The 25,741-nt window shown below is 42.7% G+C and overlaps 2 protein-coding genes and 1 long non-coding RNA gene across 7 annotated transcripts in view; 1 reads left to right on the plus strand and 2 right to left on the minus strand.

The window, feature by feature from the left end:
• Positions 1-1,265: 1,265 nt before the first annotated feature.
• CNOT8 (CCR4-NOT transcription complex subunit 8) lies at positions 1,266-17,118 on the plus strand. 3 transcript variants are annotated; one of them, XM_002744427.7, is made up of 7 exons: positions 1,266-1,380; positions 5,864-6,052; positions 7,528-7,721; positions 12,768-12,929; positions 13,867-14,011; positions 14,677-14,787; positions 15,618-17,118. In XM_002744427.7, the coding sequence occupies exons 2-7, from the start codon at positions 5,936-5,938 to the stop codon at positions 15,765-15,767; spliced, it is 879 nt and encodes a 292-aa protein (XP_002744473.1). In that variant the 5' UTR covers positions 1,266-1,380; positions 5,864-5,935; the 3' UTR covers positions 15,768-17,118. The 3 variants fall into 3 exon arrangements, with proteins under 3 accessions (XP_002744473.1, XP_054107039.1, XP_035145281.1); XM_054251064.2 differs by lacking the exon at positions 5,864-6,052; XM_035289390.3 differs by lacking the exons at positions 5,864-6,052; positions 7,528-7,721.
• LOC144581153 (uncharacterized) lies at positions 14,060-16,668 on the minus strand. Its single transcript, XR_013531683.1, has 2 exons — positions 16,109-16,668; positions 14,060-14,250 (listed from the first exon to the last, which is right to left on the minus strand). It is a non-coding gene; the product is annotated as an uncharacterized LOC144581153 (long non-coding RNA).
• Positions 17,119-20,635: 3,517 nt separating the features above from the next.
• The window catches only part of GEMIN5 (gem nuclear organelle associated protein 5), a 54,401-nt gene continuing 49,295 nt past the window's right edge, over positions 20,636-25,741 (minus strand). For all 3 annotated transcript variants that reach the window (XM_035289359.3, XM_035289366.3, XM_035289351.3), the window contains 2 exons: positions 22,448-22,544; positions 20,636-21,855 (listed from right to left, as the gene is read on the minus strand). In XM_035289359.3, the coding sequence (XP_035145250.1) occupies positions 21,688-21,855; positions 22,448-22,544 (265 nt within the window). In that variant the 3' untranslated portion in view covers positions 20,636-21,687. The remainder of the gene's footprint in view (positions 21,856-22,447; positions 22,545-25,741) is intronic.

A 25,741-nucleotide genomic window follows, 5' to 3' on the forward strand; every position in this document is an offset into this window, starting at 1 on the left:
CTCGTTCACTAGGGGTACATTTGCTGTTCGCTTTCAAACAGCCCCTCAAATACAAGCATCTGGGAAAAGGACTAGAACTCTGATTAGGGCCGCCCCCACGTCCTCTCGGGAACAAGGGCGGAGCGCTGGCTAGAGTGGCTGAGGGCGGCCCGCCGCGGACGCTGTGTACAGGAAGCCGGCGCTTTGTCTTCCGTCCCACCGCAGAGAACACGAGGCAGCGGCGCGTCCCATCTGGTCACAGGTTGCACAGGCCGGGCGCCAGCCAAGAGCCCTCTCTTCAAGCAGGATTAAAGGGGAACCAAGTGGCTGGCAGAGGGGCCTCAGTAGCTCCTGGGCGAGGCCTGAGCCCGTGGGTCTCCACACTAAAATCCGGCAAACCCCTGGCGCGTCCGCAAAGGTTTTGGAGCCGGGTTACGCCTTCGCTGGCTAGGCGCTGTGTCCACGGGAGGCGCCATCCTCTTTGTAACTTCAGCAGGCCCTGGCGGGCCGGTTGTTATGGCAACGCTCCTCGCCGGCTCGGTAAGGCCGGGAGGGAGGCGGGCCTTGGCGGACGTCACCCAAACTCGGCTTTGGGGAGCCGCCCCACCCCTAACTGCCAGAAAGGAATCGTAAGATATATAGATGCTTTGTAAGTGAGGAATCTAGGGGGCCCCATTCGAACCGAAAGCCAGGACAGCCTCTTTCCCGGTCAGCCTCGCCACAAATCCCTTCCTGCCAACGATTTTAGCGGTCCTTCAAAGCCAGGAGGAGGGGGGCGTCGCAATTCGGGGGGTTTGTTCGGAAGGGCATTGCCATTTCCTCAGCCTTTGGATTTTTCCAGGCCGCGCCCACGGTGGGGGCCTAGTTCTAGACCACGCCCCTTCCTTGTTCCCGCGGAAAGAGGACCAAAATGGAGGAGTAGGGATCTTGGTTAAATTGAGCGGGCGCAACGAATCTCGCGAAGAGAGCCGCGGGAGGGCGGTCTTCCGCAAGCGTGCTTCGAGGCCGCCGCGCCCCACCTATTCGGTGTCCTGTTGGTTCTGCGGCTGCGCGCTGCTTCCCGCGAGCTCACTGGCAGAGCGAACACGCACGGAGTCTCAGGGGCGCGCAAAGGGGGAGGAGCGGGCATGACTAGGCGCGCGCGCGTTTGCAGTGACTCTAGAGAGCAGGCGAGTCGGGCGGATCGACTGGGTAGAGTGGTGACGTCCCGTTGTTTGGTGGAAGGTACGTAAGGCCGCTCTGGGCACGGGGGCGCCCATCTCACTGGTTCGTTCGGTTCTAGGAGCGGATCCGGGGTAGAGGAGAGGAGAGCTTTGGGTCAGGGACCGCCGCCGCCGCCGTCGGGGATTCGGCCCGCCAGTTCGCCAGCCAGCCAGCGCTTCGCGTGCCCTGCCAGTCACGGTAAGCGGGCCTACGCTTACTGGAAAGTGGAGCGTGAGATGAAAGAGTGAGAGACCATCGGGGGTCTGTAGGGGGACGGGGAGTGGGGGGCATGTGTAAGGGACAGGGTGTGTGAGGAGGAGAGGAAGTCCAGCAAAGAGTAGTAATAATAATGGCTACCGCCTCACGATAATATTCGAGTGATATGTTCGCGGACTTTACAAAGCACCTCATATGCTTCATTTTAACTTGTATTCCAGTTCTCCGCGGTGCATACTATTATCAAACCCACTTTACGAGATAGGAAAACTGAGGCACGAAATAGGTTAAGTGGCTTATGCAAGAACATACAACTACTACGTGGCCTTGCCTGGCCTGGCTTCGAACTTAGTTCTTTTAGTCCTAAGGCCCATAATTTTAACATTGCTTTACCAAGCAAAACAAAGAAAAATGGAGTGTCAGAAGGAGGAGGACTGAGTGTGGTTTGAAGTAGAAAGGTGGTGATAAACGGGAAGAGAATGATGATGGGAGACTGAGTCGCGGAGAGGACCTGAATTTGGAACCCTGCTGGCCTCCCCCTTCTAACTCGCCGCCTCCTCCTTAGTTCTTGCGGTCCCGCAACTTTTTCTTGCCGTTCTATTGCTTTATGAGTGGAGGAGCCAACTTAAAAGTACCATTAGGGTACTTTTAAGAAGTTTGAACTGCGGTTCAGTTCAGGGCAGTGCCTTGAGACAGTGTTTGGGGTAGGGGAGAGTCGGAGGATGGTGGCAGCCTAGTTTGGAGAGGACCCTCTTAAGCGCTGTAATTTCTTCAAACGTGCCACTTACTTTTCTGTCTCATCTACAGACGGCAAAATCTTTGTTCAGTCCTCTAGAATAGGGAAGTGATGTTTACTGTTTCCTTGTACACTTGGGCTTAAACAAACAAAATCAGACTCAACATTTCTTTTCCCGAGCAAGACCTTGATTACTTGCAGAGAAAACTTTCCGGTGGCGTTATCATTAGTTGCCCTTCAAAGCTTTCGTGTGTAAATAAGGAGCTATATGTTTTGGAGAAAGTTTACACTGTAGGTCAACGGGAGCGATCTGAACATATTGCACTGCAGGTCAGCACAGGGCACGGATTTCAGTAATTCATAGGGGTGTGTGTGTATTTGTGAAAACCTTTCCCTCTTGCACAGTTTCCTGTGTGGCTCATGTGGGAATCGACTTTTTAAGTCAGCCTGTGAGGCAAACATTGTATGTGATAAAAATCCTTAAACATTCCTTAGGAAGGTGCAAATTTGAGATTAGCATCGTGTTTCTGACTACATCTTGGACGGTTTTTCCTTCAGTTTGAAACTTAATACTGTTGCTTTGGTTGTACCCCAGATAAAGTAGTTAGGTTATCTTTAGGAGCTGTGTTGTGCAAATAAGCATATTTGAAAGGCATACAGTTGTGATGCTCTGTGAGATACTTGCACTGAGGAGGCTTAAAAGGTGGAAGACAAACCAAGGGAACGGTGTGTTTGTGATTTCTTATCTTAGGCTCCTTTTGGAGCATGTGCTTACAAAGTGGAGAGTGGCAGACAGAATTGCTGTTATGATGGTTTTTTTTGAGACATGGTGGTGTTCAGTTGCTGCTGCTGGAATGCAGTGGCCTAATAACAGCTCACTGCTGCAGCCTCGACTTCCTGGGGCTCAAGTGATCCTCCCAGCTCAGTCTCCTGAGTAGCTGGGACTACGGGCACACACCACCATGCCTGGCTAAGCTTTTGTACTTTCTGTAGAGATGGGGTCTCACTTTGTTGCCCAGGCTTGTCCCGAACTCCTGGGCTCAAGTGATCCCCTAGCCTCAGCCTCTCAAAGTGCTGGGATTACAGGCATGAGACATTGCCCTCATCCCGTTGGTATTATTTAAGTTGCTATTTTATCTTTTTTTGTTTTTGAGACAGAGTCTCACTCTGTTGCCCCGGCTGGAGTGCAGTGGCGCCATCTAAGCTCACTGCAGCCTCTGCCTCCCAGGTTCAAGGGATTCTCCGGCCTCAGCCTCCTGAGTAACTGGGATTACAGGTGCCCGCCACTACGCCCAGGTAATTTTTTGTATTTTTAGTAGAGACTGGGCTTCACCATGTTGGCTAGGCTGGTCTTGAACTCCTGACCTTGTAATTCACCCACGTTGGCCTCCCAAAGTGCTGGTATTACAGGTGTGAGCCACCATGCTGGCCTCTTTTTTTTCTTTTCCTTTGGCCACCATATACAGTAATTTGACTTGTTAAATTAAATGTACATAGTGCGATTCCTCTTTAATTTTTGAGTGACACCACATTCAGGGGCTCGAAAGCTATTGTTTACTTCCCCACAGATCCTAGCTAACTTTGGAGCAAAAATGGGTTACGTATTTTTGCTAGTCGTCTGGCTTTTGCAGTCCCCATATATATGCCACATATGTATAACAGTGGTTAGCTTTTTAAAATCCAATTCTATTTATGAGAGAATAAAATAGAATCATTTTGGTTGTGTGGGTTTTTTTTTGTTGTTGCTTTTGCTTTTATGGAAACATCTCTCAAAACCCCAGGAGTGATACACCCACTTCCTCCAAAGTAGTTCATGGTTGTGTTTGAAATAACACCAAAAAGGAAGGATATTATTTCAGTTAGGGAAATAAGGAAGTGTCACCGAGTTAACATTATATGGGTATAGGAAATGGTTTTACAGCCTTTTGCAGGGGAGAAATCTTAAGATTAGGAATCTAAAATTCGGAGTCCCAGCATTTTCTGAGTTATGGTCAGATAGTGGAATTTACAGCACATTCATTCTGAACTTCTCTGTTTTCCTGATCTTTGTTGTTCTTTTGGAAGCCTTTAATAGAACAAAAACAAGAGAAGAAATGTATTCTGGCTTTAAGAAGTTTCCACTGTTTTTGGATACCACATAGTCTACCTAAGTTTAATTACTATAATTACAGAGAAGAATCTGTAGAGTGTAGGATACTTTGAATAAATGGAATCTTCAAAGGTTGCTGGCAAACCAACAGATTGATTTCTCAGAAGTTTCTTAAAGAAATGATGACACTTTATGCCAATTTCGTTTTCCTCCAGATTCTCATTGTTGGATCTGCCAATCTTGAAAGTAGGAAGCATAGATTTTACTTGCTCTGTCCTTTGGGAACCACTCACATTCGTTTTACTGTTTCTAGGACATTTTCTTTAAATGTACACATTAGATCCCACTATTATGTTGCACAGATGCATGCGGTGGGCTTGCCTTAGAAGTAAACGCCTTTATGATAAGCTCCTTTTTGTTTTTTTGTATTTTTGTAACCAAGCCTCTTATGTTTTTTTGCCATAATTAATAACAGCCTTATTCAAAGACCCAATTATGTTGAATTTTTTCTCACAGAATACTTTCCCCTCCCTAATTTTTATCCTGGAAAATACACCAAAAATAAACATTCTGTTTCGGGTTCAATGATTTATACCTGCCATCTTTAGTCCTACTGTTGAATTGCTGCATAGTTTCTTTTTAATTTATGTGTTTAAAAGTAAGTACTGGCTGGATGCGATAGCTTGGTCACACCTGTAATCCCAGCACTTTGGGAGTAGGCGGGTGGATCAAGAGGTCAGGAGTTCAAGACCAGCCTGGCCAATATGGTGAAACCCCGTCTCTACTAAAAATATAAAAGTTAGCTGGGTGTGGTGGTGTGCACCTGTAGTCCCAGCTACTTGGGAGGCTGAGGCAGGAGAAGCACTTGAAACTGGGAGGCAGAGGTTGCAGTGAGCCAAGAGTACACCATTGCACTCCATTGTGGGCAACAGAGTGAGACTCCATCTCAAAAAAAAAAAGTAAATATTTAAATTCTGATTTTTGTTGTGGTTTTTGGGGTTCAAATTAGCAAGTGGGATTGTTTATTACCACTTAAATCCCTCACTTCATGCTCTGTTTACACAAATCTAAAGAGGTACTGATATTGTTCATTGCCTCTCGTTGTATTTGACTTTGGGATTGCAGAGAAGAATAATTTCCTTTTGTGGGATGGGGGAAGAATCCCTTGCCTGTATTCATCATTTGGATACAAAGGCTGGAGTGTGGGAGTTTAGATCCATGTTCTTTCAGGCTTTCAGAGATCCCAGGTACACTGAAAATAGCTAAGATGATTCCTTTAGGAGGACTGTTTTCATGATTTGTAAAGTGAAGTGAAAGTCCAGGATCAGGGCTATTTCTGGTAACTGGGGATTATTTTAGTCTTTGGGTAGTCTACAGAGGGCTGAACAACTAGTTTAGGGTAGTGGTTTCACTTCTGTGGCAGAGGACTGCATGGGCAGAAGTTTCAGTAACCAGTTTCTTCAAGAAAGAACTGTGTGTGCGTGTGTGTGTGTGTGTGTCAAAGTTTCCCCATCATACAAAAAATATAATTTTAATGTTTTTAACTAATGAAGTGATTATAAAATATTTTGATGTATTTGTTTTGTTGACATCTTATGTGTGTGTAAACTTACATGAATTTAAAATGTTTTAAAATCTAGATCAGATCAAACATTGTCTGGCTTGCACTCTAAAACTAGTTAGCTGAAGACGACTTCTCAGGTTTCTTCAGGATGCCTGCAGCACTTGTGGAGAATAGCCAGGTTATCTGTGAAGTGTGGGCCAGTAATCTAGAAGAAGAGATGAGGAAGATCCGAGAAATCGTACTCAGTTACAGTTATATTGCCATGGTAAGGCACTCTACTCTTTGACTCACCTTCTTTTTTACTTTTAGAGATGGGGTCTTGCTCTTTGGCACAGGCTGGAGTGCATTGGCTATTCACAGATGCAGTCATAGCTCACTGCAGCCTTCAACTCCTGGGCTCAAGCAGTCCTCCCACCTCACCCTCCCAGGTTGCTGGGACTACAGGCTCGTACCACCATGCTCCAACTTCACTCACCTTCTTATATGGGTTTAGGGAATGCTTAACTTGAGATTTTGAAAAGAATGAGTATATTCCACTGAAGTCATTGTAAATTAAACCTGATGGAAGATTGTCTTGCTTTGTGAAATATCAAGGTAGTCAGTAGTAGTCTCTGAGTAGGATGTAACTTCTAGTATCTTAGAAGTCTCTGAGGAGGATGTAACTTCTAGTGTCTTAGATTTTTTTGTAACATTACTCTGTTTGAAAGTCTTTAAAGCAGAAGTTATGTCAACCCCTAGGGCACATCTGTTCCACAGATATGGTGAATTTGACTGTCAATGTTTATTCAAAATTAAAAAAATTGGTTGCCAGCGTTTAAAAGTCAATAGATCTTACTTAAATTCCAGATTGTTATGGCAATATATGGTATACACCCCTGCCTGACACTGGCTGGAGAGGGAGCGATGAGTATTGTGGTAATATTAGGGCCTCCTGTAGAGGGGCATGTGCTCTCTGTTTTATTCCAGTCCCTATTACTTGGACCGTTTTCATACCTAGCTGACTTTACTCCTTTACATTAGCTGTTTGGAGTTTGTGACTCCTGCTTTAGAGATTATAGAGTTAAGTCTTTAGCTTGGTATTCAGAGCTCCTTCATCTTCTCACTCAAGCTAAGCCATTTATATTTTTTTCTCAATGGCTGTTTCACTTCCCTGTATTTGTACTTTTATTCATATATTGTTCTCAACCTAGAGTGTTCTTAATTGACTGTGTATCTACCTGTAATTACTCAACTATTTCTATTGACACTCTGCTTATTTAGGATCAACTTGTTGTACAAAGCTTCATGATTCTAATGCTTCTTCAGTAGATACCAACAAGATCAGTATTTTAAGATAGAATTTTTGCCAGGCGTGGTGGCTGATGCCCGTAATCTGTGCACTTTGGGAGGTCGAGGCAGGTGGATCACTTGAGACCAGCCTGGGCAACATGGTGAAACTCCATCTCTACAAAAAATACAATAATTAGCTGGGCGTGGTGGTGTGCATTTGTAGTTCCAGCTACTAGGGAGGCTGAGGTGGGAGGATTGTACCTGTGAGGTAGAGGCTGTAGTGAGCTGTGATTGTGCCACTGCACTCCAGCTTGGGTGACAGAGACAGAACAACCCTATCTAAAAAAAAAAAAAAAGAATTTTGTGCCCAAGTTTGGGGCACAAAATGGAGGTAAAATTGTATTTATGAATTACCAATTCAGCATCCACTGTTTTGTGAAACCTTGTGATGAGAGACTTTTCCTTTTCCAGGACACAGAATTTCCAGGAGTTGTGGTGCGGCCAATTGGTGAATTTCGTAGTTCCATAGATTACCAGTATCAGCTTCTGCGGTGTAATGTTGACCTTTTAAAAATTATCCAGCTGGGCCTTACATTCACAAATGAGAAGGGAGAATATCCTTCTGGAATCAATACTTGGCAGTTCAACTTCAAATTTAACCTTACGTAAGTGATTTCTAAATAAAATTTTAAGTTTTGTTTTCACTGAATCCAGTTAGCTGTTGGATAGAATGGTCAAGCAGAGGATGGAATAGGGAATGTCAACAAGTGAAGCCCTGCTTAAAGAACTGCAGCAGCTCAACAATGAAAAGATAAACAGCCCAACTAAAAATGGGCAAAAGAACTGAATAGACTTTTTTTGAAAGATAATGTACAGCTGGCCAATAAGCACATGAAAATATGCTCAACATCAGTAGTCATGAGGGAAATGCAAATTAAACCCACATTGGGATACCACTTTACACCCACTAGAAGGGCTATAGTCAAAAAGACATAATAGGTGTTGTTGAGGGTGTAGAGAAAATTGGAACCCTCATACATTACTGCTAGGAATATAGAATTTTGGGGGAAATTTTAGAAAATAGTGTTTTGCAGTTCCTGAAAAGGTTAAACATGGAGTTGCCATATGACCTAGCAATTCCACTCCTAGGCAGTGCAATATTCCATGGTATGTATATACCACATTTTGTTTATTCATCTGTTGATGGACACTTGGGTTTCTTCTACGTCTTGGCTGCTGTGGATATTGCTGCTGTGAACATGGGTGTGCAAATATTTCTTCAAGGTCTTGCCTTCAGTTCTTTGGGATGTATACCCAGGAATTTTAAAAGAAAATTTTGGGAGACTTCTCATTTTGCTGATTGCATAGAGTGGTATTACTGTATTTCCTATCAGATCCTGCTTTGTTTAACTGGGCATCAGGGCCGGGCGTCGTGGCTCACACCTGTAATCCCAGCACTTTGGGAGGCCGAGGCGGGTGGATCATGAGGTCAAGAGATCGAGACCATCCTGGTCAATATGGTGAAACCCCGTCTCTACTAAAAATACAAAAATGAGCCAGGCATGGTGGTGTGCACCTGTAGTCCCAGCTACTCGGAAGCTGAGGCAGGAGAATTGCCTGAACCCAGGAGGCGGGGGTTGCGGTGAGCCAAGATCGCGCCATTGCACTCTAGTCTGGGTAACAGGAGCGAAACTCCCATCTCAAAAAAAAAAAAAAAAGCAACAAACAACAACAACAACAAAAAACTGGGCATCAGGAGTGTTTCATAACTTAGGGGTATTTTTTTTTTCTGTCAAGACAGGGTCTCGCTTTGTTACCCAGGCTAGAGTGCAGTGGTGTGAACATGGCTTACTGCAGCCTCAATCTCCCAGGCTCAAGCAATCCTCCCACATCAGCATCAGCCCCCCAAGTAGCTGGGACTACAGGTGCATGCCACCACACTTGGCTAATTTTTTGTAGAAAGTGATCAGCCCACTTTGGCCTCGCAAAGTGCTGAGATTACAGGTGTGAGCTACTCTGCCTGGCAGGAGTAATATTTTTGATTGTTGTTCATGTGTTTTGGAAATTTCCTTGAGGTTCAAGTAATTTGGGGAGATGATCTGGATCTTTCCTTTAACTGCATTTTTTAGTTTATTGTCAAAGCCTATAGTTTGTACCATAAAAATAAAGTAATACGAGGAAGAGAAATTAATGGTTTCACTGAGGGGTTTGAGTATATATGTGTTTAAAATAATGTTTACTTGTGGCCGGGTGCGGTGGCCCATGCCTGTAATTCCAGTGCTCTTGGGACGCCAAGGTGGGTGGATCACTTGAGGCCAGGAGTTCAAGACCAGCCTGGGCAACATGGTGAAACCCCATCTCTATTAAAAATATAAAAATTAGCTTGACATGGTGGTGGGTGCCTGTAATCCCAGCTACTCAGAGGCTGAGGTGGGAGGGTCATTTTAACCTGGGAGGTGGAAGCTGCAGTGAGTTGAGATTGTGCCATTGCACTTTAGCCTAGGTGACAGAGTGAGACTCTGCCTCAAAATAATAATAATAAAATGTGTGCTTGGGATTGAAGCCTAGTTATAAAAAAAAAAGTTTACTTGACATTGAAGCCTAGTTATAATAAAACAAAACAATAAAATAATGTTTATTTACATGGAAAAGAAACTAGTGATTCAATTCAATACTGGTTGTAGTGGGGGAAAAAAAAATCGAGATTGTAGTGGTTTTCTTATTGTCTAATCCAAGTTTTTTTTTTTTTTTTTGGGATGGAGTTTTGCTCTTGTTACCCAGGCTGGAGTGCAATGGTGCGATCTCGGCTTACCGCAACCTCTGCCTCCTGGGTTTAGGCAATTCTCCTGCCTCAGCCTCCTGAGTAGCTGGGATTACAGGCACGCGCCACCATGCCCAGCTAATTTTTTGTATTTTTAGTAGAGACAGGGTTTCACCATGTTGACCAGGATGGTCTCGATCTCTTGACCTCGTGATCCACCCGCCTCGGCCTCCCAAAGTGCTGGGATTACAGGCGTGAGCCACTGCGCCCGGCCTTATAACCCAAGTTTATATGAAAAGCAAGTGAAAGTCTAGTGGAACAGGAGTTGTTTAGCTTATTTCCTTACTTTTGTGTTACGTGGTATCATAAATAATTCCTGTGGTTGAACTAATGGACATATCTTTACAGTGGAATATTGTGCCAGTGTTAAAATGGAGGAGTATTGATCTGTAAAGTTGGTCTATGATGTAGAGATGTAAGGGATGTGTATGTGTAGATAGAGAAAATATCTGGAAAGATATGTAAATGGAGGTGTTAGTTATATCTGTGGGGTAGTATAAGAACATTAATTATTTCAATTTTTTTAATGACGAGTCTTTTAGATAATTAACTGTATACCAAGTAATAATATGTACCAAGTTATTTAATTCTGTTATTTAGTAATTTTGATTAAGAGAAACTAAAAGTAGCTCAAACAATTACACTAGTATTCATTGTTTGAATCGTTAGCAGGAATAGACTACTTTAAGGCTGGATGATGCTTTACATAGGTTACTTTAGATAACTGTTTACTACTTTTTCATAGATAAAGTCCCTGACCTTCATGGAAGCATCAGGGGAAAAACATTTTTATTCCTTTCTTTTTTTTTTTTTTTTTTTTGAGATGGAGTTTCTCTCTTGTTACCCAGGCTGGAGTGTAATGGCGCGATCTCGGCTCACCGCAACCTCCGCCTCCTGGGTTCAGGCAATTCTCCTGCCTCAGCCTCCCGAGTAGCTGGGATTACAGGCACACGCCACTATGCCCAGCTAAGTTTTTGTATTTTTAGTAGAGACGGGGTTTCACCTTGTTGGCCAGGATGGTCTCTATCTCTTGACCTCATGATCCACCTGCCTCGGCCTCCTTTCTTTCTTTAGAGAACTTTTTTCCTTCCACTTGAGTTAAGAGAGAAAAAGTCAGCAATGTTGCTTGAGCTAAAAGGCATAGGAAAACAGACACCACATATCCATTATATTTCTATGAAATATGAAGTGAAAGAGAAAATCTTTCTTTTTTTAATGTCCTTTTGAAAAGATAAAAGCTTTAGGTAAGTTGTAAGTCTGTATAAAGAAGCTAGATTTGCTGCACTCCAAGATGTGAATAAACCTGCTATGTAATATACAGAAATCATTTACTGCCTGAAAAATTATAAGAATATAACTTGAGCCTTGCTAAAGCTTCATATTCCGTGAGGGCATCTAAAATGCCAGTCTATGGAACAGGCACTTCTTTCTCCTACTCCTCTCCATTCATGTCATAGTTTTCATGGATTTCTGGCTGATGTCGCAAATAGGCCAAGAGGCTATCCAAGCTTCACCCCTGTTTGCCAGAAGTCGGTCTGCAGGCTGGTCCTCTTCTCCTGGGCTTCCTATGCCACTTGAGTGCTGCAGCTACTTTGAGATTCCAGGACTGTGGTTTCCTTGGCCTGGACCTCTTTCTCCCTCTGCAGGTGGTACTATTAAGTTTCACCCTCAGCTGCTGCTTTGATCTGCTTCAGCCTCTTGGTCTTTTGCTCATGGCCTTTGGGTACCTTCTCAGTGGCACATTTCTCAGCCTGTAGCAGCTGCTGGAGCCCCTGAGACTGACTGGTCATGGTGGCGGTGACTCTGAGACTGAGGCAAGCAGCCTGAATCAGCTGAAAGGTGCATTGGGGCAGCTTAGGTGGCTGCCCACAATTTGTGCCTCAGTATTTTTTTGTTGGTTGATTTTTTTAAAAAAATTATTTATTTTTTGAGACAGAGTCTCATTTTATTGACCAGGCTGGAGTAGTACAGTGGTATGATTTTGGCTCAATGCAACCTTTGCCTCCTGGGTTCAAGTGATTCTCATGCCTCTTGAGTAGCTGGGATTACAGGTACATGCCACCACGTCTGGTTAATTTTTGTATTTTTAGTAGAGATGGGGTTTCACCATGTTGGCCATGCTGGTCTCAAACTCCTGGCCTCAAGTGATCTGCCTGTCTCAGCCTCCTAAAGTGTTGGTATTATAGCTGTGAGCCACCATGCCTCAAGCAATCCTCCCAGCTCAGCCTCTGGAGTAGTTGGGACTACAGGTGCATACCACCATGCTTGGCAGTGTGTATGTGTGTGTGTGTGTCAGGCCGGACGTGGTGGTGCACGCCTGTAATCCAAGCACTTTGGAGGCCAAGGCGGGCAGATCACCTGAAGTCGGGAGTTCAAGACCAGCCTGACCAACATGGTGAAACCCCGTCTTTAAAAAAAAAAAAAAAAAAAAAAAAAAAAAGGATGTGCGTGCGTGTGTCTGTGTATGTGTGTGTGTAAAAGACAGAGTCTTGCAATGTTGCCCAGGCTGGTCTGGCCTCAAGCAATCTTCTGCCTCAAGCGATCTTCCTGCCGTTTGCCTTGGCCCCTCAAAGTGCTGGGATTACAGGAATGCACCTCTGTGCCTGGTCAATTTTTTTTTAATAATGACCAAATATATACATTTTATAATTGGGAAATTTATAATTAGGAAATTTAGTTTATGGAGGAAAATCTCGTTTTTCTATCTGTCACAGAAATACGATGATCTACTTTGTATGCTTGTTTGAATGCTTAAAAGAGTGAACTGATCTATTTTTAGGAAAAGCATTTTAAAAATATTTGTACTATAATTGTAAGGTGGTGATAATATTGTGGCCATTACTTCTGTTTCATTATTCACCAGTTAATAAATAAACACCTTGTTTTTTAGAGAGGACATGTACTCCCAGGATTCCATAGATCTTCTTGCTAACTCAGGACTGCAGTTTCAGAAGCATGAAGAGGAAGGGATTGACACGCTGCACTTTGCAGAGCTGCTTATGACATCGGGAGTGGTTCTCTGTGACAATGTCAAATGGCTTTCATTTCATAGGTCAGTCTTAGGGAATGTGTATTTCTCTCTCACTTTGGGCTACACTGGAGCAGGGAATTGAATTCTTAGTTTTTGAAGTCTTATTTCTTGAAGTTATTTTTGAAGTCCTAGTGATTGTTCTGTTGATCAGCAGCAGTCAGAAGTTGAATTGGTACTTGTTGCCCATGTTTCAGTTTTTCAGAAAACACTGGAGCTCATACTGGTTTACTTCACACAGTATTTGGCTCTGTCATGTGGCTATCAGTGGGTCTAATTCCAAGTGGGAATATGGAGGGTGGAGAGGATCACAGCACTTGGTTATCTTTTAAGTAGCTATCCTGGAGTTTCTTAGGTACCTGAAAGCCAGATTCTCCTTATTTTACCTTCTGAGTACTTTTGGATTTTTGGTGAATTGAATCCACAACTACAAACCCTTGGGTACTTTTTTATATCTCCCATATTACTCTGTTAGGTTGTTATTAGAAAGTTCAGATTATAGGCTGGGCACGGTGGCTCACACCTGTAATCTCAGCACCTTGGAAGGCTGAGGTGGGTGGATCACTGGAGGTCAGTAGTTCAAGACCAGCATGGCCACCATGGTGAAACCCTGTCTGTACTAAAAATACAAAAATTAGCCAGGCATGGTGGCGGGCACCTGTAGTCCCACCTGCTTGGGAGGTTGAGGCAGGGAGAATTGCTTGAACCCAGGAGGCAGAGGTTACAATGAGCTGAGATTGTGCCACTGCACTTCAGCCTGGGTAACAGAGCGAGACTATGTTAAAAAAAAAAAAATTCAGATTATAGTATGATAAACTTTACTCAGGAAACGTTAAAGTTTCTGACATGAAGTAGCTTTGAGAAATAAAATGGTTGGTAGTTTTGAGAAATAAAATGGTTGAACACTGGGGCCTGATAACTGCTGCTTTTTTAACCTCGGTGGCTTATTCTCTCCTTGTAGTGGCTATGATTTTGGCTATATGGTAAAGTTGCTTACAGATTCTCGTTTGCCAGAAGAGGAACATGAATTCTTTCATATTCTGAATCTTTTCTTCCCGTCCATTTATGATGTGAAATACTTAATGAAGAGTTGCAAAAATCTTAAGGTATATGTTATTTTTTTAATACCAGAAATAAAAATAAGGACAGAAAAAAAGCTGACTTTGCTTTATTGTTGTGTGTTCAGCATGCATTATTGAGTACTAGATGCCAGTGTGGTGGTGGACAGGGTATAACAGCCGATCTCACAGATACTTGTGTGGTAACAATCTTTAACCTGGCCATGAAGGGAACCCTCTGCTTCTGTCATCCTAAGGCAGGCATTCTTCACTCGAGCCCCATGAACCTAGTGAAAAGGTATAAATGCAGTTTATTAGGGATGGGGTCTGTGGTGTAACAGATTCTCAGAGGGGTTTTTAACCCTAGAAAGTTTTAGAACTTGGTACCCTAATAAATTGTTGACATAGAGCTTTGCTGTCTAAAATTAGAGTGGGATTTACTGGTTCCTCAACCTTGCAGTTCTGATTTTGAAGGCAGAGATCTGGCAAAATTAACAACATAGAAAGGAAAGGAGGAAAACGTAGAATGTAGCACGATCTATCATTTGGAAAAAGGGAAGAAAAGAGCTAAAAAGAGGAAACTAAGGCCTGCTAAGTAAATGGACTGTCCCCACTTCTTGCCAGAATTTAGTGAACTCATAACTGGACTTAGTTGACTCCAGTAGAGGCATGTTGGGTCTGTAATATTATCTTTGTTTTCCTTACAACTTCAGGGAGGTCTTCAGGAAGTTGCTGATCAGTTGGATTTGCAGAGGATTGGAAGGCAGCACCAGGCAGGCTCAGACTCACTGCTGACAGGAATGGCTTTCTTTAGGATGAAAGAGGTAAGCTTCCTTGAATGTGATCACCTATTGGTAGTAATTTGCTGAAGGCTAAGAATTTAGTGGTGGGTGGTCTGTGTGGGCTCAGGTTTGTCAAACATTGATTTTTTTTTTTTTTTGAGGTGAAGTCTCACTCTTGTCGCCCAGGCTGGAGTGCAGTGGTGCAATCTCAGCTCATTGCAACCTCTGCCTCCTGGGTTTAAGTGATTCTTGTGCCTCAGCCTCCAAAGTAGCTGGGATTATAGGTGCCCGCCACCATGCCTGGCTAATTTTTTGTATTTTTAGTAGTGACGGGGTTTCACAATCTTGGCCTGAACTCCTGATCTCATGATTCATCTGCCTCGGCCTCCCAAAGTGTTGGATTACAGGCGTGAGCCACTGTGCCCAGCTGAGCCTTTCTTTACTATTATTTTTTTTTTCCTAGTTTGCGATATTTTCAGGGATTTAGGAAGGCTGGGAGGTGCTGATATGGTAGTGGTTTTTTTTTTCTTTTTTAAGATGAGTCTCGCTGTGTTGCCCAGGCTGGAGTGCAGTGGCATGATTTTGTCTCGCTGCAACCTTTGCTTCTCGGGTGCAAGTGATTCTTCCGCCTCAGTCTCCCAAGTAGCTGAGATTATAGGCGTGTGCTACCATGCCCGGTTAATTTTTGTATATTCAATAGAGACAGGGTTTCGCTCCAGGCTGGTCTCGACCTCCTAACCCCAAGTGATCTGCCCAACTTAGCCTCACAAAGGGCTGGTGTGAGCCACTGCACCTGGCCAGATGTGATAGTGTTTATACCTGTCATGACTCCTGGCGTAATTCTCACCATGGTTCTCTGTCCCATTCTGCAGTTGTTTTTTGAGGACAGCATTGATGATGCCAAATACTGTGGGCGGCTCTATGGCTTAGGCACAGGAGTGGCCCAGAAGCAGAATGAGGACGTGGACTCTGCACAGGAGAAGATGAGCATCCTGGCGATCATCAACAACATGCAGCAGTGATGGCGCCAGGCTCTGCAGGGCGGGCCTCAACCCAGATTGGTGCTTACTGTGCTGACTGTGTACTTACCTTCCCCAAGAGAAAATGCTTCTTTTGAGCAAACTATACCTACCATCTGCACTGAGCAGAAAGACTTGTTTTACTGAAGACAAAAGATGTCTTTATTTTAGATCCAGAAGAGAGGAGTTTGCTCTGAATTTGTAAACAAGTCTTCCCTGTTCCTCATCCCCAAGTCTCTCCTCTTCGCTTGCCTCTTGCCACCAGCATCCATGGCTCATTTGATACCTTTTTAAATATCCAGGACAAGTCTGAAACAAACTAGTAAAATGTATATAACTCTTACCTGTTGTCATTCTTTTTTAAAAAAATTCGTTGCTACTCTGGTAATGAAGATTCTTGTTCTGATTCTCAGCTGAGCTGAGGGCTTCCAGGGAAAATGGAACAAAATGGTGTTCACAGATACCGTCTTCCTTTCCTTTTCTGACCCGTCTCGAAGACATTTGCTTTCCTCACACTTTCATAGTCTTTCTTTACTTGTTACTATATGGAAATGAATTGCTCAATGCTGAAATTTGAAGACCAGATAATGAAACATAAAAGCAAACAATTTACTGAATCTGTCTACCCTTCATTCATGAGAACTCCAGAATGATTGTTGACCACTGAAGCATCTTTAAGTCTATGTGTTCCTTTGTGCCACTGAGGTTTGCTGTCACATATGCATCATCTGAAATCATTTGAAATTTTTGTATAATATCCTGGATTTGATCCTGAAGGAAACTAGTAAGATCAGATTTTTGGGTCATGTCTATTGTACTTTCAGTAATGTGATTTCAGCTGGTCATCTGGATTCTCCCACTTCTCCATTTTCGTCTCCCACTTCTCTATTTTCCCTGCTTTTCCTTCCAGCAAACCTGAAACGTAAAGGAGATGGATTAATGTGAGTACCAGGAATATGTCTTTAAAAAGCTAGAATAGTTACATGTAAACAGGCAGTAAGATAATTTGGGTTCTCGAGTTGTTTTGGAGTAATATCCCACAACTGGGGTAGGAAGCTCAGGATTTTTTTTTTTTTTTTTTTTTTTAAAGCTAGTCATTTAAAAAGTATACTGTATTTTTTTGAATGACTACAGTATGGACAATTTCAAAAAACCAAAACCCCTTTTGGATTGGTAGAAATAAAAACTGGTAACTTGCTGAAGTGAATGAATGGTTTTGCATTTTAAAAGCTTATGGAAAACTCAATTTGAAATGATTCAAAAATGTCAAGTATAAGCTGGTATTTAAGATGATTGTAAATATTATTTATGTTTTTAATTTTGTAAAATAAAGATTTCTTTTTAACCACTGGCATTAAGGTTTGGTCTTTCGTAGCTATGGATTGCTAACTCTGGAAGATGATCATTTGCCATCAGTGACATAAGAGCATCTTGCCTTCACTGTCCCCAAGTTGGCTTACATACAAAATATCACTTGGTAGGAAGCTTTTCATGAGCACCTGTGTAAATGGAATTGCCTCTTCATACTCAAGATTCTTGGGTCTTAGTATTACAGAATTAACACCAATATTTCCTGGGGTCCCTCCATTATATGTGGTGGATCAGCTTGTTTTAATTAGTGGGATTCTTTTAAACAACCTGAACTTCAGCTGTCCTACGGTCGGCTCAAGACTTTGTTTCCACCCATTTCATTGACACAAGATGTGGGGTTTTAAGGAGTCTAATACAGGGGCAGATAGGGAATTTTGACTGGGAAGTTGACAAAGAGATTTACCAGTATAATTTCTGGTGAAACAGCAGTTAATGGTTCTCAACGAGGGTGCCCTGACATGCTGATGACTGTGAGCCCTATGCAGATACCCTTCCAAATTTGAATTAAAACAGGTTTTAGTATTTTCTACAATTAAGGACTTACATGGCAGGAAAAATGCTGAGATAAAGGGCTGAGGAACTCAGTGTTGAGTGTGGGGTTTGGTCATTGTAAAAGTTAAGAACTTGAGTAGTGCTTAGCAAGAAAGAGCACAAATCTATTAGAACTGGCAAGAACTTGGTATGTATGAGTGCATGTGTGAGTTGATCATCCTTAAAAAAGGATGACACTGTAGGGTAGCGGAGAGAATAATTTCAGGTGTAATTTTTTTTTTTTTTTTTTAAGACAGGGTCTCGCTCTGTCTTCCAGGCTGGAGTTCAGTGGCACAATCCTGGCTCACTGCAACCTCACCCACCCGAGTACCTGGGACTACAGGCCCATGCCACCACACCCAGCTAATTTTTATATTTTTCAGTAGCGATGGGGGTTTCACCATGTTGGGCAAGCTGGTGTCAAACTTCTGATCTTAAGTGATCTGCCTGTCACAGCCTCCCAAAGTGCTGAGATTACAGGCATGAGCCACAGTGCCCGGCTTGTAATTTTTTTTTTTTTGAGATGGAGTCTTGCTCCATTGCCCAGACTGGAGTGCAGCTGCACAATCTCAGCTCACTGCAACCTGCCTCCTGGATTCATACAATTCTCCTGCTTCAGCCTCCTGAGTAGCTGAGATTACAAACATGTGCCACCATGCCCAGCTAATGTTTGTATTTTTCATAGATGAAGTCTCTCCATGTTGGCCAGGCTGGTCTTGAACTCCTGACCACAGGTGATTTGCCTGCCTCGGCCTCCCAAAAGTGCTAGGATTACAGGCATGAGCCACCGTGCCTGGCTGTAATTCATTTTTTAAATTTTGTTTATTATTTATAGAGATGGGAACTTGCTATGTGCTCAAGCTGGCCCTGAACTCTTGGCCTCAAGCAATCCTCCTGCTTCAGCCTCCCTAGTATCTAGGACTATAGGCATGCACCATAGCACCAGGCAACTGAGTGCAATTCAGCTCCTCCATCTATACTGCCAAATATTCTTGAATTCCAGTGTTCTGCTAACCCAAGAAGGGTGACCACCAACTACAAGCCTAGTTGTTAGCCAGTGCTGGTATGAATGAGCTCAATTCTTGACAGGAAGCAAAGAGTTTGTAAAGGCTGGGGTCAGTCTTGGGTAAATCACATTCAGGATTTTTATCCAAGAGCAATAGGAAACTACCGAAAGGTTTTTAAACAGTGAATTGATGAACTCTGATTTGTGATTTAGCAGTCACTGCTAATGTGAAGAATGAACTAGGAAGAGCAGATTCAGAGAAACATGGGGAGACCAATGCCGTCATCTGGGTAACGGGATGGTGGTTTGGACTCCTGGGGAGGTAGAGGAGAGAAATTAGATTAGATGGAGATAAAGAACCAACAGAAATTGCTTGCTGGGCGCGGTGGCTCATGCCTATAATCCTAGCACTTCGGGAGGTCGAGGTGGGCGGATCATGAGGTCAAGAGATTGAGACTATCCTGGCCAACATGGTGAAACCCCATCTCTACTAAAAATACAAAAATTAGCTGGACATAGTGGCATGTGCCTGTAGTCCCAGCTACTTGGGAGGCTGAGGCAGGAGAATTGCTTGAAGCCGGGAGGTGGAGGCTGCAGTGAGCTGAGATCGTGCCACTGCACTCCAGCCTGGTGACAGAGCGAGACTTCATCTCAAAAAAAAAAAAATTGCTTTACTGATGTATCCTTTCCACTCAGAAAGTTAACTTGGTGCTTTGGCTCTTTGTGGTTCTGATAATTAGGGAGCTATAAATTAAACATTTTTTCAAATTATGATAGCTTGAGTACATTATACAGTATTAGAAAGAAGAGAGGACTTTAAAAAAATTGACTGGTCAGGCTGGGTGTGGTGACTCACGCCTGTAATCCCAGCACTTTGGGAGGCCAAGGCCGAGGAGGGTGGATCACGAGGTCAGGAGTTTGAGACCAGCCTGGCCAAGATGATGAAACCCCATCTCTACTAAAAATACAAAAATCAGCCAGGTGTGGTGGCAGGTACCTGTAATCCCAGCTATTCAGGAGGCTGAGGTGGGAGAATTGCTTGAACACGGGAGATGGAGGTTGCAGTGAGCCAAGGTCACACCACTGCACTCTAGACAGGGCAACAAAGCAAGGCTCTGTCTCAAAAAAAAAAAAAATTGACTTGTCGTTTTTATTGCTTAGTTTTCAAATACTATTTTTTTTTTTTTTTTTTTTTTTACAGACAGGGTCTCACAGTCACCTAGGCTGGAGTGCAGTGGCCTAGGTTCACTGCAACCTTCTCCTCCCAGGTTCAAGTGATTCTCATGCCTTACCCTCCTAAGTAGTTGGGATTACAGGTATGTGCCACCACACCCAGCTAATTTTTTGTGGTTTTAGTAGAGACGAAGTTTTGCTATGTTCACCAGGCTGGTCTCAAACTCCTGTCCTCAAGTGATTCACTTGCCTTGGCCTCCCCCGAAGTGTTGGGATTACAGGCATGAGCCACAGTACCCGGCCTTAAATAGTAAATCTTGTTCTTACCAAAGCAGTAACAGGAGTGTGGAGGAAGCCTCCATCCACAGGTGATGCTTCTGACAGATCATAAAGGAATTTAGAATTCTAGTTAGCAATACTGCTGTTTACTCAAGTGGAGGGGAATATATTTTTTCCACCTCTGTAAGTAAAGTTCATTTCAGCAATTTGTAGAACTGGAGCCCAATTCTCTGGCTAGCCATGCCTATTTATGTCTTTGTAATCAAGAAAGATTCTCCATCCGTAGTAACAAAGCATCATCTTCCTAAAGTTCACTTAACTGTATAAAGAACTGTGAGGATCTACAGTTCTTCCCGTTTTCGAGTTTACCAAACTCGAATGCTAGGTACATATACGCCTTTAAAAACTGTCTCAAACTTTTTCCTTCCTGGAACTAACTGTAAATGAATTTCATTCTTAACCATCCCAACAACCCCAACCCTAGGAATTAATTGAAAAATGAACTACACACTTGAGCAGAAAAGTCTTTACAATGAATCCCAGAGGAAAACAGTTCAATTATCTGGAAGGAGTGCTTCTTCCCACATCCATGTCAGATTCTGATTTTCCCACCCTAACAACTGTGATATTACAGAAATATCTGTTCCTGACACTGTTCAACTGTTTAAACAACAAAGCAGGAGAGAAAAAAGATTTGTAATTAAATAGTATTTAGGGTCCCAATAGTTGGAGTCCAATAATCCAAAGGTCATCTATGCAAAATTAGGAATATGCATTTTTCTCCAAAGAGTATCCTATCCATGGCTTTAATCTGATTCTCAAAAGGATCCTATGATCCGAGAGAGTTTAAGGACGATTAAAACAGTAATTTATTCCTAAGCCATTTCACTGCCATCAATCCATTTTTTAGAAAACTGAAGGGAAAACACATACTTGAATCACTTCTTCTAAAGCTTTAGTAAGTGATCTGTTCAAGTAAGCAATTACATAAAACAAAAAAACCAAATTTCCAACCTAAAATTCAGACAGGAGAGTCAACATGAAGGTTAAGGCCTATTTCATATTCAAACTTCAATCTATGGAAGAGTAGAGGGGGAAGGTTCTCTTCTTTCACATTAAATATTATAAAAACAATTTTAAAAAGTCATAAAATGGAGCAACTCCATCTCAAGCATGACATGTTTCTGATCAGATGAAGTATTTATAAAGGTAGCTTGTGTTTTAAGCAAGTTAACACTTTGGGTGATGAGAGAAGCTTCTCCTCTTTGGGTGAAACCTGCATAAGGCTTTAGAGATGACCAATACTCTGCAGGTATTTGTTCTGAGGAACTACTGCTAGCTTTTCATGATCTTCCCTCCAGGAGGAGACTACAATTGAATCTAAAGTCAGATCCACTGTGTCTATCGTTAGGTAGAGTTAATTCAAACTTAGCCCTCATTTGTAATCTTTTGGATTACTGCAAAAACATCAGGGACCAGAGTGAATGCCTGGTGAGGTGTAACTGCAGAAGTGAAAGGTGTCAAACATTTTCAATTTGGCAGTTTCTTCAAGGTTGTGAAAATTCATGTGCAGAAGGTCTGGCAGTGCCTTTGGTAAGTTTTAGTGTTGCCGTATTTCTGAAGGAGCTCTTGGGCCTGCTGCTGCATTTCCTGGGTCAGACAGTCAGGAAAGTGGAACCTGATGAGAAGGAAGATGAGGCAGCACTCCAGCACATCCGGGAAGGGCCAGGCCTGAAAGATGACAAAAGGATGAATAAGGAAACGTTTGCGAAAGAGCCACAAACATCTGCTTAGAAGGCACCAGTAACTCAGGTTCACCTACAGACACTTCTTAGACACAGCTGAGCCAGTTCTCTCCTAAGGCAATGTCCTTTCTCTTCAACAGTTACTCCAAGGAGAGATGACACTCAAAGCTGGGATGGCTAATGGGATGTCCTCAATGGCACAATCTTTTTCTACAGCCCTATGTAACGCAACCCTTAAAAATGGTGCTTCTATTACTATTTGGGTCCACAACCAAAAAGACCTGTCCATCTGTAAGCTATTTAATACATGGCACCAATTTAAATTTTACTTCTTACCTATTAAATGTATTTGGTTTCTCTGAAGACTGAGGTATAAAACTGCTTGTGTGATCAATAATGCTACTCTCACAAAACATTCCAGCTAACCAAAGTAATTGGATTCTATATTTTTAAGCATGTACGAATGGGTAGACATTTTAGAAACTGAACAGAGAGGTAGATGACCTGTAAGAACGTGGCATACTCAAGTGATAACACAAAAAGTAATGCTTTACCAAGTGAACTGCTTTAACTCTTACCTTAACACTCTCGGGAAATTTCGCCATTCTCTGATTGGCCTCTGTAAGCCTTTTGGTTAATTCAGGCAGAGAAAGTGGCTCGTTTTTTTCTTCTTTACTAGTGAAAAAAATAAAAGGTGTAAGTCATATGTCTTGCTCTGGGTAACTTTTTTCTCCTGTTGTTTTTACTGTGGTAAAATATATATAACATAAAACTTACCATCTTAGCCATTTAAAAATACATAGTACAGTGGTTTACTTTTATTTTTAAAGATGAGGTTTCACCATGATGGCCAGGTTGGTTTTGAACTCCTGACCTCAGGTGATCCACCCACCTCGGCCTCCCAAAATGCTAGGATTACAGGTGTGAGCCACCGCGCCCGGCAGTCCAGTGGTTTTAAATACACTCATAATGTGAAAAACAGCCCCACCATCCATTTCCAAAACTCTTGTTGTTTTGTAACAAAACCTGAAATTTTACACCCATTAAACAGCCTCTGTCAACTTCATTATACTTTCTGTCTCTACGATTTTAAATATATATATATATATTTTTGAGATGGAGTGTTGCTCTGTCGCCCAGGCTAGTGTACAGTGGCACAATCTCAGCTCACTGTAACCTCTGCCTACTGGGTTCAAGTGATTCTCCTGCCTCAGCCTCCTGAGTAGCTGGGATTATGGGTGCCTGCCACCATGCCCACCTAATTTTTGTATTTTCAGTAGAGATGGGGTTTCACCATATTGGTCAGGCTGGTCTCGAACTCCTGACCTTGTGATCTGCCTGCCTTGGCCTCCCAAAATGCTGGGAATACAGGCGTGAGCCACCGGATTTTGAGTACCTCATATAAGTGGAATCATACAGTGTATGTCTTTTTGTGACTGGCGTATTTCACTCAGCATAATGTCCTTCCTTTGTAAGGCTGAATGACATTCCATCTGCCACATTTTGCTTAGCTGTTCATCTGTCAGTGGATACTTAGGTTGCTGCCATATTTTGGGTATTATGAGTAATGCTGCTATGAACATTGGCATGCACATATTTCACAATGTATTTCAGACCCTGCTTTCAATTCTTTTGGGTGTATACCCAGATGTGGAAGTGCTGGATCCTGTGGTAATTCTATCTTAAATTTTTTGAGGAACTGTTGCCAGACGGTTTTCCACAGTGGCTGCATCAGTTTGCATTCCCAGCAACAGGGCACAGGGTTCCACTTTCTCTGCATCCTCCTCAGCACTTGTCTGTTTCTTTGATAGCCTAATGGCTATGAAGTGCTATTTCACTGTAGTTTTGATTTGCATTCCCCTAATGATCAGATGTTGAGCATCATTTTCTGTGCTTACTGGCTTTTCAGAGAAATGTCTATTCAAGTTCTTTGCCCATCCTTTAATTAGGTTATCTTTTATTATACTTTTGTCTTTTATTAAAAAATTTTTTTAAATTTAAACTTTTGCCCGTGACACAGCCCTCAGGAGGTCCTGAGAACATGTGCCCCTGCCTGGGTAACTTTTATCTCATTTTATAAATAAAATTCCCTTGTCACCTGGGTTTTTAAAAATGCAATTTTTTGTGTGTGTGTGGAGACAGGGTCTTACTGTCAACAGGCTGGTGTGAGTGGCACGAACAAATCTCACTACAGCCTTGAACTCCTGGGCTCAAGTGATCCTCCCATCTCAGCCTCCTGAGTAGCTGGGACTACAAATGCATACCACCACACCCGGCTAATTTTAAAAAATTAATTTTTCTAGAGATAGGGTCTCAATATGTTGCCTAGGATGAACTTGAGCTCCTGGTCTCAAGTGATCCTCCTGCCTCAGCCTCCTAAGTAGCTAGGAATACAGGTGTGAGCCACCATGCCTTGCTCTGCCATCTGGCTCTGTATCTCTCATCTTTAAATACAGAAACCAACTGGGCATGGTGGGTCATGCCTGTAATCCCAGCACTTTGGGAGGCTGAGGTGGAAGGATCATTTTGAGGCCAAGAGTTCAAGACTAGCTTGGGCAACATAGTAAGACACCCATCTCTAGAAAAAAATTTTAATAAACTTAGCTGGGTGTGGTGGCACAAGCTACTTGGGAGGTTGAGGTGAGAGGATTGCTTGAGCCTAGGAATTTTAACGCTGCAGTGAGCTATGGTTATGCCACTGTACTCCAGCTTGGATGACAGGGTAAGACCTGTCTTAAAAAAAAAAAAAAAAAGGCACACCTAAAAGCTGCCTAGGGTATAGAGTAGCTTACTATACAAGTGACTCAAATCTGACTCATGGATTTCAATGGGAGTACTTTTGGAGGGACTTCAAAGCTTCTTAGTTTAATTTTTTTAAAGTTAGTAGTAACAGCTATAAGTTTATTGATTATACTAGTTACTATGTTCTACACCCTGTGCTAAGGAATATAATCAAAATGCATTCAGCATAATAGCCAAGTAATAAGCGCCTGTACTCCCACCTGGCAGAGCAGTTATTTGAACCTGGGAAGCAGAGGTTGCAGTGAGCTGAGATTGTGCCACTGCACTCCAGCCTGGGTGACAGAGCAAGACTCCATTACAAAACAAAACAACACAACACAACACAAAACAAAACAAAAATTGTTACTCACTACAAACCTCAGCAAAGTACCCGGTAAGAAAGCAAATTCAGCTCTATAGTGACTGGTGACTGGATCCTTCCACCTGGCCTCTACTTTCTTTTCTTTTTTTTTTTTTTGAGACAGAGTCTTGTTCTGTCGCCCAGGTTGGAGTGCAGTGCTGTGAGCCTGGCTCACTGCAGCTTCTGCCTCCAATGGAAGTGATTAGGAAGTGACAGGATTCCGATTATTTGGGACTTTTCTCAGTTCAACGTGAAGTTTTACATACTACCCTTTGTGTGTTTTGTTATAGTATAGGACCACTGAAAAACAGTGTTTTTCAATAATGATGCAGTAATGCAACTTCACATTTTACATGATTGATTTTTTGGGGGGAATCTACTTAGCACACAATGGTAAGATTTTATTGTACTATTAATACTAACAATATATATAATTTGTTTCATTCTCAAAACCACCAAAGGTAGGAGCTGGTATCCCCATTTGTAGATGAGGAAACTAAAGCTCAGAGACATTAAGAAACTTGCCTGAGTTCACTTAACTGGGTAAGGGTTAGAATTCACATCTGACCCCCAAAGCCTGCGTCTTAGTTATTACATTTTGCTGCTTTCAAGTGACTTGATCAGTAGCACCATGTACTAATTCTGACCTAAATACATGAGAATCCAACAGGGTTATTTTCCTTTTTTAAATTTTTTTTGGAGACAGGGACTTGCTCTGTCACCCAGGATG

This window comes from Callithrix jacchus, chromosome 2 (assembly GCF_049354715.1).
Source record: "Callithrix jacchus isolate 240 chromosome 2, calJac240_pri, whole genome shotgun sequence".
NCBI classification, from domain to species: domain Eukaryota; kingdom Metazoa; phylum Chordata; class Mammalia; order Primates; family Cebidae; genus Callithrix; species Callithrix jacchus.

Coding starts and splice junctions, on each gene's coding strand:
- CNOT8 (XM_002744427.7), top strand. CDS start 5,936: ATGCCTGCAGCACTTGTGGAGAATAGCCAGGTTATCTGTGAAGTGTGG. Junction 6,053..7,527: donor GTTACAGTTATATTGCCATG/GTAAGGCACTCT, acceptor TTCCTTTTCCAG/GACACAGAATTTCCAGGAGT. Junction 12,930..13,866: donor AAATGGCTTTCATTTCATAG/GTCAGTCTTAGG, acceptor CTCTCCTTGTAG/TGGCTATGATTTTGGCTATA.